The sequence below is a fragment of the Cavia porcellus genome, unplaced genomic scaffold (assembly GCF_034190915.1).
Source record: "Cavia porcellus strain 051 isolate PalLab524CR breed Dunkin Hartley unplaced genomic scaffold, mCavPor4.1 scaffold_1, whole genome shotgun sequence".
In the NCBI taxonomy this organism is placed as follows: domain Eukaryota; kingdom Metazoa; phylum Chordata; class Mammalia; order Rodentia; family Caviidae; genus Cavia; species Cavia porcellus.
In genome coordinates, this window is record NW_026947484.1 from 137,400,928 (window position 1) to 137,414,688 (window position 13,761).

Consider the following 13,761-nt stretch of genomic DNA (forward strand, 5'->3'; position numbering starts at 1 on the left):
GTGTCTATTATTGACATAGGGCCTTTTGATCTGTCTTGCAGAAATTTGCAGTGAAATTCACTTTTAAAAAATGATTGGATGACAGATATAACAGAAAATCTGATTTGTTTTCATCTTACGTCTTACTTTGAACCTTTGTTTTATTCTCTTCCATATTTCTTCTTCTCCACTCTGTGTCCTTCCCAACAAAAAAGATTTCTCCGCTGTTCTCCATTTGATGAGTTCAATCTGTGGAAAAGTCAGGTCGACAATGGTTCAAAGAAAGGAGGAGAGCGGTTAAGTATTTTAACCAAGAGCCTTTTGCTGAGGAGAACAAAAGACCAACTGGACTCCACTGGCAAACCCTTGGTAATCAAATTTATACCTGTCCGCAGGGGAGGCCAGGCAGGGGGATGACCGTGTGCTTTCGGGGTTGCTCAGCCATCTGTGGTATATCTCAGGAGCCTCTGAGCTTCCCGTCTTCCTGTGAAGAGGCCCCAGCTTTTGGTCCTCTGCCCCACATCATCAAGTCCTGTTGTACTGTGTGTTAGCACAGTATTATTTTTAGGAAAGTGTAAAAGTTGCTTTTGAGGGGTTCATTGCATTTGAGGAATTTGTTCTGTGGTATTCAATTCATTTTTACACCAGCTTCTTTTTATCCTTGTATTTCCAGGTGACCCTGCCCCAGCGTAAATTTCAGCTCCATCATTTAAAGCTTTCTGAAGATGAAGAGACAGTGTACAATGTCTTTTTTGCAAGATCAAGGTGTGTGCAATAAAGAAGCACATTCTCCCATGCACTGTTACTTTGTTCTCCTCTTTTCTTGCGAGTGAGTCAAGGGTCAGATTTCCTTAAATTATATTTGATCAGGCAGCCTATCACTGAAACCTAAAAAAGCTGTTTCTTTATTTTTCCCCTGAATTCTAGATTTTCTTTCTTTCACTTGCAGCCTCTTATTTCCAATGTAAATATGTTTTTTTGTTTGTTTTATTTGTTGATTTTTAAAATCAATTTTGTTTTTATAGTTATTCCGTTTGTATTACGTTTGGCCACTGCTTGCTATGAGCACAGAGCCATTGAAGAAGTCCACTTCTGCAGTCTGCCTAGGTGCCACTGCAAGCATAGTTGATCGGTAACCTGTGTAAACCTGTTTGGTCTTACTGATATTAAACATGCACTTTCTTTCTTGATCTGAGGCAGGTCAGCTCTGCAGTCCTATTTAAAAAGACAGGAAAATGGCGGAAACCAATCTGAAAGAAGCCCCGATAATCCATTCCATAGAGGTGAGCCAGGCATACTCCTAAGCAAACATCACTAATGAAAAACAGGGATTTGTACTCAGTAAAATGGCAGAAATGGAGAGTTATATATCATAAGTATAAGGAGTTAGACTTTAGCTAACAACCTCAAACCAGAATAAAATAAACACAAGATCTGATGATCTAAATTTCTTTTTGTTTCCTAAATCAGTCTACTTTTAAAAATACATGTAGGTATATAAGGAAAACCAGTATTTCATTTGATTTAGTTGTTGTGAAGTCTAGCAAAGTTACTGAATCTCAAACAAGTTTAAAATAGCTTCACTTAGTTCCTGATTTCCCCCAGATTTCTTTTTGTTAAATCCTGTCCTATTTCCTTTATCTCGTTTCTCGGAAGTGGCACGGGAATTTGGGTCCAGTGAGCATGGGTGCCTTGTGGCCACAGAGCTGCAGAAATCTAGCACTGTCCACATCCTGTCCCAGCTGCTGAGGCTCCGCCAGTGCTGCTGTCATCTTTCGTTACTGAAGTCGGTGAGAAGAAGCCTTAGTGTAGCACCATAATTTTAGTTGCTTGCAATTGAGGTCCAGTCTGCTGGATCAAGAGAAATGGTTTTGGGGAGTTTTATTTTTCTTTCTTTCTTTTTTTTTTTGTAGGGTAAATAAGAAGGGGCTTGTTTACTGTACTCTCTGTTAATCTCCTTAATCATGATGATTTCCATGGCATTGGGAGGAATGTACTTTTATTGTTTATTTTAAGTAAACTTTGTTTTAGAATGGGAAATGATATTTTGGTAGAAAGGAAACCACTTGTGAATGTTTTGATATTTCAGAATATAATGAAACTAATTTGGTTATTGTTGTCTAGTATTACAGTTTTTAGATCTAGATATGAGAACTCAAGTAGGTTTATAATTTGAAACGTTGCCTTTACATTGGATAGAGTCATCCAAAATTAAGAGGAGTGTTTATTTTAGGAGCTGCAGTAATGTATTTGGCTATCCATAGCTTAACTAACTGAATTGTTCTAGTAGGGGGGAAAAATAGAATGATCATGTAATCCATTTGGAAGCTCTCTTTAAAATTCTGTCATGTAGTTTGTCTTTATGATAATGAAAAAACTTGCACGATCATACATTAAGCATAATTTTTTTACTAAAGAGAAAGTACAAGACATTTTACTCTGTCAAATGTAAAGCAATCAGTCTCATCAGCAACTAATAAGGCTTATTGCCAGGACTGTCCAACTGCTCCTGTCCCTTTGCTATGTTCCCCCCAGGCCCTGGACCCGGCTGAACTGAAGAGTGAAGGCCTTGTCCTGTCCCTGGAGGAGCAGCTCAGTGCTATGACTTTGTCTGAGCTCCAGGACACAGAGCCATCTCCCACTGTTTCCCTTAATGGGACATACTTCAAGGTGGAGCTTTTTGAAGACACACGTGGGAGCACCAAGGTACCTTTGTCCCTCTGCTTTTAGTACAGAGCTTTGGTTTCTCATGCATTTTCCTGTGTTGGAGCCCTTCATTTGGTTGGTCAGATTCTCCCCCTAGTCCTTTTATAAGGCCTCCATTGTATCACAAAGAACACAAAAGCCTTTATTACACAGAAGTCTTTCAGAGTGATTTGTGACAGTTTTGCCATCAAGGTAGCCTTTCGGTTAACGGATTACTAGGAAGAAGGCCATCAGGTTTATGCTGGCCACGGTGCCTAAGCAAATAAGCAATTTGTTGAGGGAAAGCTTGAAAGGGAAACCACAAAAGCTGGACCCTAGAGACTGTGTAACACATGTGCGTGCCAGTTGTTTCTTCATGTTGAGGACTTCATCTGGGAGTATTGTTTCCTGTGCTTCCTTCTGTTTTCATTAGTCCTTCTGTTCCATTTCCATCAGAGCTTTTTAAGGCTGGGGAGTTCTATTAGAGGGAGCTGCACTAAGTGGTAACTTGAGTCCTGCCTTTCCATTGGCTTGGAATGTATTCCATTATCCTACATGCCCTGAAAGTGGGGCTTGTTTCTCTCTGTTAGGATCTTAAGCTGCCAGTCCTAGCCTCAGACTCTTTTTAGAGGCTTTTTTAAAAAACATAAACTAGAAAGGAGGTCACTGCTAAAGAAATAGAATTATTTAAAGAAAGAAATGCTTCATCTTAATGAAAATTTTAAAACATTTCCCTAGGTCTTTCCCACAAATAGCTGAGGCAGATACAGGAAAAGCCCCATATGTGGACAGAGTTTATGTTATGGAGCCTTCAGAGTTAGCTATTATATTAAAATTTTTATTTCTAAGACTTAGGTGTACCTTGTGTAACCATCAGATAATATTTATTCACAAGGCTTCTTAACAAAATCACCCCATTGATACTAGTTTCAACCATGTGAAGTTGTTTGCTAAGGGGAGGGAATGGTTTTACTGGAGTTTGACACCAGCTGATGGACTGTGAATCTAGCCTTCCCACTTCAGGATTCTCAAAATCCCTTTTTCCAGCTCTCTCATGAGGGAGTCATGGCCCCTTCCACATCCTCAAGTAACCAGGACAGCAGGCACTTCAGGGTCTGTTCCATCGTTGACCAAAACAGGCAGATCTGCCTTTCTCCTGTTCAGTCCCGAGGTATTGCCCTTGTCCTGTAGATGCCAGCGTGTTTGCTAAGACTGGGATGTAAACTGATGTGCTGGAGCTCTGTGGGTTACTATTACAATAACAGCATCTGGAAGGTGGGAGCTTGGAACGTCTCAGAGTTTGTCTGCCTAAAGGTCCTCCGGACTGATATTCCAAGTGGAATAGCCACAGGAGCAGAGCAAGAACTATACTCATTCCCCAGAAGATTTCTGGACCAGTTTTCTTCCTGCTCCACCATCCTGGGATATGAGCTTTAGGCTCATAGATGATTTCAAAAGGTCTTTTTTCACTTTAGAGGAGTGAATCTAGCTGCTCACCAAAGTCATGCCCAAGTTGTTTTTGTTTTGTTTGTTCTGTTTTTCCTGGCTACAGCCATATGGACTTGAATGTATTTTCTGGATAAATATTCAGAGAGTTTGTTTGGAAACTTTTGCATTTGCTCCTCAGCCTCAGCAAGTATTCTATGCTGTTTGAAGCAGTCCTTAACTAGGTAAAGATCTTTTACTTTTTTCTGCAAATATTAGGATAGTACTTTATCCCGACACGTACTGAGAACGGAGTATAGAAATGAACCAGACACCTGCTACCTTGGACTTCTTGGAGCGTCTCCAGTCCAGATGATCCTTAAACAACCAACATCTCACACGATTAGGCTCCTGACAGTAAAAGCAAAAGGCACTGGAGTAGGGCATAGGCAGTGAGCTTCTAAATTGTACTTTGAGGGCTGGGGAGATCTTGAAATGTGACATTAAGCTGACATAGAAGGTGTTTCTAAAGTAAAGGGAACAGTGTAGACAGTGAAGAAGAAGAATTTTAGTGTGATTAAAGTGCTGTTTGAGGAGGGCATGGTTAGAAGTGAGCCAGTAGGAGTAAGTAGCAGTTCAGGCAATAATGACCCAGCTGGCTATTTTAAGGAGCTTGGGCCTCGTGTTCAGCAGAAAGCCACGGAAGGGGTTGCAGCTCAGGGAAGAAAGCGACAAACTTGTATTTTACAAGTAGGTTTCTGGCTGCAGCAGTAGAGGTGGAAAAGAGAAAGGTTAGTCTAGAAGCACAGTGCATCCAGGAGACAGCTTCAGAGAAGATGGAAAAGTGTGAGTTGCTTAAACTGCAACATTAATATCTCCTTTTTTCCAGATTTCATCTCTGTTGGCAGAATTGGAGACAATCCGAAAAGCTTCAGGGTCCCAAAAGAGGTAAGTGTGTTATTTCACTGTCCAAGCATGCTTATAATTAAGCAGGGGAATTTGCCATAGCTCGTACTTATAAGTCAAGGACTTTGAGTTAAACTCTGCAAAAAGCACTGAGGTTATAGTACAGCTTCTCCATAATTTCTCATTAAAATATTTCTGACACAGTTTGCAAAAAACATCCTTAAGGAATCGGGTAGGCGAGGAACCTGAAACAGTGTTTAAAGTGATGAATCATGTGACGAATGCTAGGGTGTGACAGGAAAGTCAGGGAGGGAGCTGCAGCAGTGCTATTGATGTGCCTGAGACGGGGTTCGTCTCTACCCATGTGATACTTTACATGTGTGTGACACATCTGCTTTCGTATGTATGAAGTTCTTTTCTAGAATTTTAAAGCTAATTAAAAATGTGATGTAGGGACACTGCTCTCTGGCTGTCACAGTGGGTGGCTGGTTTCCCTTTTTTTTTTTTTTTGGAGACAGGGTCTCACTATGTAGTACTGGCTGACTTAAATTCACTATGTAGCCCAGGCTGGCCTCAAACTCAAGGTGATCATCCTGCCTCAGCCTCCCAAGTGCTATGATTAGAGGCATACACCACCATGCTTGGCTATGGTATCCCTTTTCCACAGGACCACAGATCTCTGGATGAGCACTAGGCCTTCAAATACAAGGAGGCTGAAGCTGTTGCTTTAATCTCACCATTATTTGTTTCTCTTTTTGTTTAGCACAAGGTAAAAGTGTACTCTAGAAATCATTGGAAGTATTATAAATTCTTATAATGTTACCTAAATATGGCTTGTATTAGCTTCATTGCAGTATAATATGACAAAATAACTAACATAAGCCAGGAATGGTAACAAATAGCTTATAATCCCAGAATTCTGGGAGCCAGAGTCAGGAGAATCACAAGTTCAAGCCCAGACTATGCAACTTGGTGACTGTGAGACTGTGTCTCAAAGTTTGAAAGAAAATGACCGGGGATGCATGAGTAGCTCAGTGTGAAGGCCCTGTGTTCAACCGGCAGCACTACAAAAGCAAAACAAAACCATAAAGGCAGATTTAATTTGGTACCCATTCTGGAGGCCCACGTCCAAAGGGTGCACACCACTGTCACTAGCCCGGGACCAGGCTTTTCCTTTACACGTGAGGCTTTGGGGGCACTCATCCAAAACCTCAAGAGTGAGTTTTCCCCCTGTGTAGCAGGAGTCCTTTCCTTATTGGCATTTTCTAACTGATCTTCAGGTTAACAGGACATGAAAACTCTGCCTGTGAGTTTGTGTACTCCATTTTAGGGGTGGTTGTCATGTTATCCTCCTTTTCAGTGTCATTGTCTCTCAGTGGACCAGCATGCTGAAAGTTGTAGCCCTGCACCTTAAGAAGCAGGGCCTGACTTACGCCACCATCGATGGCTCTGTCAACCCCAAACAGAGAATGGACTTGGTGGAGGCATTTAACCACTCCGGGGACCCTCAGGTATGAGCTGACCCCAGCAGAGCTTTATCATTAAGAAAAAAATTGTTATTAATTTCACCGAGAACATTATTATAATACAGAAACTCGACTTAAACTTATTCACAGCCTTGATCCCTCCAAATGTTGATAATTCATTAGACAGTTACTGAGGCACTTATCACAGAGCACAAGTACTCTAAAGGGAATAAAAAATGAGGAGGGATGTAAATGAGGAGGGATTTGGGGCAGAGCTGGTTAGGACCAGGAGAATCTTTCTGGAGAAGGCAAACCTGGAAGGAAAGTGGAGGTTTTGATGAGGCAGCATGGAAGGAAATGGAAGAACAGTCATCTAATCATTGATAATATGGATTTTAAAAACATTAGTTGAGTGATTGACAGGAGAATTATTACAGCAATAGAGAGACAGGAACTGATGGAATATATAAAATCTGGTTAAAGGCAAGTTTATCGAGCTGACCGTGCCAGGGCTCTAAAATTACGGTATTCATATATTTTGGTGTGCAATCAGTTTTTGAGGTTGACTTCTAAAAAACTGAAATGTGAGAAGTTATTCAAAAGTGAGGCATGGGAGATGTCATCTTAATGTTTCCAAACATAGTAGCAGGAAAAAACTTGATAGGAATATGTTGCTTTCCTGTTCTGACATTGAGCTTGAACCTAAAACAAAAGAAAGATGCTGTCTTAGTTAGATTTTCATCACTATAACAAAAACTTTGGATAACCAGTTTATAAAAAAAAACAAGGTTTATTTTGGCTCCCTGTTTTAAATTTTTGAGGTCATGATTAATTGGCTCTGCTGATTTGGATCTGTGGCAAGGCAGCACATCATGGCAGGAGTACATGGCAAAGCAAAACTGCTCAAGTTGTAGCTAGGAAGTAAAAAAGAGAAAGAGAAAGAGCTGGGGTCCTGTTAGCCTCTTCAAGAGCATATTCCCAGTGACCTAAAGACCTCTCAATAGGCTCTGCATGTTAAAGGTTCCACAACCACCAATATGCCGTGCTGGGGCTTAACCTTTACTATGTAGACCTTTGAGAGACACTTAAGATCTAAACTGTACCAAATGTATTATGAGGCCAAGCTGTATAAAATTAATGGTATGTTTCTTTTTAAAGATTATGCTAATTTCTCTCTTGGCTGGAGGTGTTGGTCTAAATCTAATTGGAGGAAACCATCTTTTTCTTCTGGACATGCACTGGTAATGATTCTGAACTTTGCTTGAGTTATTACAGCGTATCAGGGAAACTGGGTGCTAGAGGGGCTGTGGGGACTGATTCTTATGTCAAGTGTGTACAACTTCTTATGGTGTTGCCTCAGTCGATATAGATACAGATATGGATATAGATATAGATGCAACTCTAAACAGGATATAAGGATGGTTGACATTCCTGGATTCCTAAGCGAATTCAAATGACTGCTTAAAATAGTTCATTCAGTTTGTTGTTAATTTAGCATGTTTCCATGGAAACTGGGAACATAGCTTTTCCTCAGGCTATGAGCTTATATCATGCATTTTTATCTGTTCTCAAGAAACCATATACCAGTCATATTTTTGAGATCTAAAGAATTTTAATCTTAGAAGCACTACTCTAAAAAGAAAGGCAAAGGACTTTTCTAATAGTGTCAGAAATTACTTAATATACAGCCTTTGGATTTGTTGTTTGGAATGCTACCACTACTGCCAGGAACATGACAGTGTCTGTCCTGGATGCAAGATGAGTGAGTTAATGTGTTATGAGGAGACAGACTCGTGTAAGTTGTCCCAGTTTCTGCTTTTCCATTTATGCCCATCAGAGACCGCTGCACAAGGCACTCCTTCTGGGGTTGCCTAATTTTCCAGGCAGCCCAGATTGGTACAAACAGATCAAGCTGTTCCTGTCTTCTTGGAGAATGCTTAAGACTTACGTGGGCCTCTGTTATATACAGGGGAATGAGGAAAGCATGGTAGGAATTATGCTATTTTCTGAGATGGAGAAATGTTACTCAAGATTTAAAGAGATAAGATGAGAAAAATGAAAATCCATACTAAAGTTAACAAATTAAGTCTGTTAGGTGATAGAATATTAAAAGTTGGAAAAGGTAAATACTAAGAACATTACCCAGCCCTCAAGTTTCTACGGAATGCTCTGAAGCCTACGAATAGAGGTAGCGAGCTTATCCAAGGTCGTGCAGCTAGCTAAGGAGTATATTTGACTATTGGTTTCCCCTCAATTACTTCTAGTTATCAACTGATAATAGTACTATGAGTTGTTCTTAGCAGTCTGACCCCGGTTTTTCACTAGCAGGCCAAGACTTTGGCACTAGCCTTTGTTAGGTCATTATAGCCTACAACATCAGTTGACAAACCTTTTCTGTAGATATCTAAGGCTTTGTGTAGGGCAAAGTTCTTTGTCACTTAGTCTTCAAGTGTGTGTGTGTGTGTGTGTGTGTTGCACTTTGTTTCTTAAACCGCTTTAAGAATACAGCAACTGTGTTTACCTGAAGAAGCATACTAACACAGGCTATGGCCTGGATTTGGCCCAAGGGCTATCGTTTGTCATCACATTTAGGATAGACCTTTTTATTTCTCCTCTAACAGGAATCCATCCCTTGAAGATCAAGCTTGTGACCGAATTTACCGAGTAGGGCAACAGAGAGATGTTGTCATACACAGGTAAGTAAAGTCCTCAAGGCCCTTTTCCAACTTCTGCTTTTGTTAAAACCTTTCTTGGGTAGTATTTTAATAGAATGTAAAGTATTTGGTAATCACTTGAGTAGCGATCTCCTAAGGGATACCCCCAGGTATATTGTGGTCTGGAAGCAAAACAAGCAGTGTGAGGTAACCATACAGATGGTTACGGCCAAGGAACTTGGTGTTTGGGGGGTTTTGTTGTTGTTGTTGCTTTTAATATTTATTATGACATAATTTCAGACTTACAGAAAGTTCCAAGAAGAACACCGAGAAGTTCCTGATTCTCGGGTGTATGTGTGTATGTGAATAAACTTTTTCTGAGAGAATAAGTTGTAGACACAATGTTTCTTTATCCCTAAGTAATTTAGTTACATTTCCTGATAAAAAGATTTTCTGTTACATATTGCACAGTAAAATTATCAAAATCGTGGTATTAACATCAATATAATACTATTACCTGATCACCAGACCTTATTCAATTTCATGATGTGCACTGCCCTTCACAGCAGAAGAAAAACCCAGGGGCCACAAGACACGCAGTTGTGAGTGACTTTGCCTCTTAATCTGGCACAGTGTCCCCATCTTTGTTTTCTTTTTATTTGTTTTGTTTTTTTGGTACCGGAGTCAAACTCATGATCTTGTGCTTACCTGACAGGCGCTTATGCCGCTAAGCTAAATCCCCAGCCCCTTTCTTGGTTTTCTGACACTGATTTTGTGAAGAGCACAAGCTTGCTATTTTGCACAGTGTTCCTTTACTTGGGAGCCTCTCATCTTTTTTTTTTTTTTTTTTTTTTTTTGTCTTTTTCATTTTTATCGGTACCAGGGATCGAACTCACGACTGCACACTTGCAAGGCAGGCACTTATGCCGCTGAGCTAAACCCCCAGCCCCCCGCCTCTCATCTTTTAACAGCAAGAAAACTTACCATACTGCTGAGTCTCCTCTTCCTGTGACCCTAGGTTTTCCCTTCCTTTTCATGACCAAGTTTCCTGAAGGATTTAGATACCACAGTGTGTGTTTTACTGTGTGAATTGGTGAATTGGCTTTCACCATTACTGTTCATTTAACCTACTCTTGATAAGGGGTACCCATGACTTCCAAAATTTGCCAAAGGCAGTGATGAGGTTAATTTTCCTCCTTAGGACTCTTCTCTGCTCATTCCATATATTCCTTCTTTAAAATTTCTAATCACTCCAGTAAATCCAAAATTAGTGTCTTTATTTCCACTGTCTCCTAACCTTGAGACAGAAATATCCAAATCTTGCCAAATATCTCAGTTACTCATGGATATTCACTCATTTGTGCACTCCGCTATAAAACAAAGACCTACTGAGCATGCTGTGTTAGCAAATGCAGTTGCATGTTCCAAGATCAAAATGCCACAAACTGAAATTGTTTCTTCCCACTATATCAAAATTACTAACCCTTCTATATTCATCGTCTTTGTGAAGTGTCCCTTTTTCTAACCCTGTAGCCAGAAGTTAGACTCTTTCCTCTTTGTCAGTCTTCGCCAAGTCCTCTAGTTGTATTTTCTGAATGATTCTGATAACCATCCCTTCTTCCCAGTGCCACTACCATCTCTCTTTCCAGCTTTTACTCTTTCCTGTCCTCTGCATCACTGACAGAGGGCTCTTCTTGAACAGTCGATCCTATTGTGAGGGTTCACTCAGATTCTTCAGTGGTTTCACTCTCTAGAGATATCACCTAAACATCTTAGCATGCATGTGCAGCCACTCGTGATCTGGTCCCTCCAGCCCCTTCCGCTTTTGCCTTTGGTGAAGTAGACTGATGACGTGATGGTCCTCTAATTTACCATGTTCTAACATCAGGCAGTAGTTTTACAATTTTCCTTTCCCCGGGATGCCCTCTCAGCTCTCCATCTGGCAATGCTGTGCTTATTCTCCAAGTCATACATTAAGAATTAACTCTTTAAAAAAAAATCCTTTAATGGGCATTTCTTTGAGCACCCTACAAAGATTTTCTCTATACTGGACATACTTCCAATATAGCACTTCTAGGTTTATTATTACTCTTGGTTTTTCATATCTCTTCTGTGTTTGTTTTCAGAACAAAACCATTCATCTCACTGTCCCAATACCTATCACATGTTATATAACAAGTACTTAACACTTGACTGAACATGAAATCTTTACATTTTTTATTAGTACGTGTTTGTAGTATATGTTTAACATTCTTTGTGGGGTCTTGGTATTTGTACAGAACACATCTTAATTTTTTTCCATCCCCTTCCCCTCCCTTTTCTCCCCTTCCCTTCATCTCTCCGTCCATCACTTGAGACAGATCCATCTTCCTGCATCCTGTTATCTTTTATTTTGCTCTTTATTTCTATATTGGATTTCTCATATAAGAGAAACCATGCAATATTTAAGCTTGTGTTCTGATTTATTTCACTTAATATTATGGTCTCAGGGTATATCCATTTAAAATTAATGTTTTTAAAAATACTGTTGAAAAATGAATGACAATAGTGCGCATGCTTAGTTTGAAAAAGCTGTTTTGAGTGTCACCTGGACAAGAAATAAGAGACTATTTGAACTAGCTCACATATTCCTGACAGAAACTTCATCTTTGACACTTTCTGACTATCAAGACGGAGCTTTTGGGAGGAAAGCTAAGTCTCTATAGTTTTTCTAGATAGGAATATCTTTTGCTTATTTTGAGGCTTTCCTAATTACACTAGCTTCCGAATGAAAAAAAAAGTCAGTCCGAGTCACATATTTTAAATGAACATTATATTTAATCAAGGCAGTTTGGATCTCCTAGGTTTGCAACTGATTCTGAGAAAACTTAAAGAAAACACATTAATACAATACAGTAGATGCTTGAATGTGCTGCTAGATAAGCTGCTTTGAGTTTCTGATAGGTTTTATTTATTTTTCAGATTTGTTTGTAAGGGGACAGTGGAAGAGAAGATCTTGCAACTTCAAGAAAAAAAGAAAGACTTAGCCAAACAAGTTCTATCAGGATCTGGAGAATCCTTCACCAAGCTAACCTTGGCTGACCTCAGAGTCCTTTTTGGCATCTAATCTCCTGTCTTTAAAGGCGCAGAAGAGTGCCATTGCTGATTTGAGTTAGCATCTGGGAAAAACACCTTTGCCATGATCCCTGAGCTCTGTTCTTGCCTTCTATTTCACGTAAAAACTTTACATATTCCTCAAAATGAGGCATAACTCATCTGTAGAAGTGAGGATGGGTTATTGTAAACATTTGGTTAATCAGTCAGCTTGCTTTGAGCAACATAGAAGCCAATCAGTTATTTCAGTCAGATAGACAACTTTGGCAAACTTGTACGTAAGCTTCAGCAAAGCTCGGAAAGCCCTGCATTGCCTTTCTTAGCTTAGCTGGCACAAGAACCCTTGTTACCACCTCCTCTGACATAGTTTCCTGCCTTGCTTGTCCTGTCATCTCTTCTTGGTCCTGTCAGCTTTCGAGTGAGCTGAGCAGAGTAGCTCCCGCAGCGCCATTCCTCTACAGTTGTCTCAATCCAGGCAGTTTTTTCTTTCAGGCCGCAGGTCAAGGGATCATTGTGCATAAACAGATGTTCAGTATTGTGTCATTACTTCATTTAGTATCAGAGTGTCATTTAGAGTATCATTATGTCACTTAGTAATGTATCATGGAGTGTATTAGTGTGAATATCGCTTAATCACTGTATCATTTAATAGTCGTACCATGTATCACAGCACATATCAGAGTATTTGGTACTGTGTTAATATTTATACCATATTTTAGTTACTGGTAAGCTTTCGTATTGTATCATTCAGAATTTATTGAATCATTTTGTGTTTGTGTCATCACTGTACAGTCTAATAAATATGCCTTTGACATTGTTGCAAAGATGAATGCAGTGTGTTCACCAGAACCCATTTTCTTTTCCTCTGGCCACCCAGAAGGACTACACACCCTCGACTTTGCTACAGTTAGATGTGCCCCTGTTACCGAATTCTCAGCAGTGGAAAGTGAAGAGAAGTGAAGTCAGGCATTTCTAGACTGCTCTCTACAACTTTCCAAATGGTTCTTCCCTGTTAAACCTGCTGGATCCAGAGGAATAATGGGAAATGACACGGCTTTAGAATAATGGTGAGCTACTAGGTCTTGAGTTCGTAACCTAAGTTTGGCCATAGATTCTTTTGTCAAACCTAGTTTTCCCCACTGCACTAATTCCTCAGGTCACCTGCACTGGACTGTGGCATGATCCAGAGATGATTTTTTGTTAAGCTACAGAGATTTGGAGGTGGTTAATATTGGCAGCTAATATCCTAACACAAAAACGTGAGACTTATTTTTCAGAAAACTAACAAAGTTTCCTTCTTTTGATTAGTAATTATCCCAAAAGTTACTCTGCTAATTTCCACTACAATTAATAGTTCTTCCTTGTTGGAGACCACTACAAAGCGGCTCTGAGCAGGATTTAAATTTAACTAATTGGCTTTCTATGTTTATCTGTGAGTCTGTCCTAGGCTTCGGCCCCTTGCCTGGCAACTGGAGCTGATTCATAGTAAGTGAACCTCTATGAATCACTGGTCCTGGCTGAGGCCTGTAGTGGCCTGTGAGGCCAGAGATACC

General features: G+C 40.0%; 1 protein-coding gene across 2 annotated transcripts in view; it reads left to right on the plus strand.

Annotated features, from left to right (window-relative positions):
- Ttf2 (transcription termination factor 2) overlaps window positions 1–13,038 on the plus strand; it is a 37,098-nt gene extending 24,060 nt beyond the window's left edge. For both annotated transcript variants that reach the window (XM_003479264.5, XM_063256184.1), the window contains 10 exons: window positions 195–348; window positions 653–744; window positions 1,180–1,262; window positions 1,636–1,769; window positions 2,515–2,685; window positions 4,979–5,037; window positions 6,356–6,506; window positions 7,620–7,702; window positions 9,083–9,157; window positions 12,077–13,038. In XM_003479264.5, coding sequence (XP_003479312.1) covers window positions 195–348; window positions 653–744; window positions 1,180–1,262; window positions 1,636–1,769; window positions 2,515–2,685; window positions 4,979–5,037; window positions 6,356–6,506; window positions 7,620–7,702; window positions 9,083–9,157; window positions 12,077–12,221 — 1,147 coding nt within the window. In that variant the 3' untranslated portion in view covers window positions 12,222–13,038. The remainder of the gene's footprint in view (window positions 1–194; window positions 349–652; window positions 745–1,179; window positions 1,263–1,635; window positions 1,770–2,514; window positions 2,686–4,978; window positions 5,038–6,355; window positions 6,507–7,619; window positions 7,703–9,082; window positions 9,158–12,076) is intronic.
- Window positions 13,039–13,761: the final 723 nt, after the last annotated feature.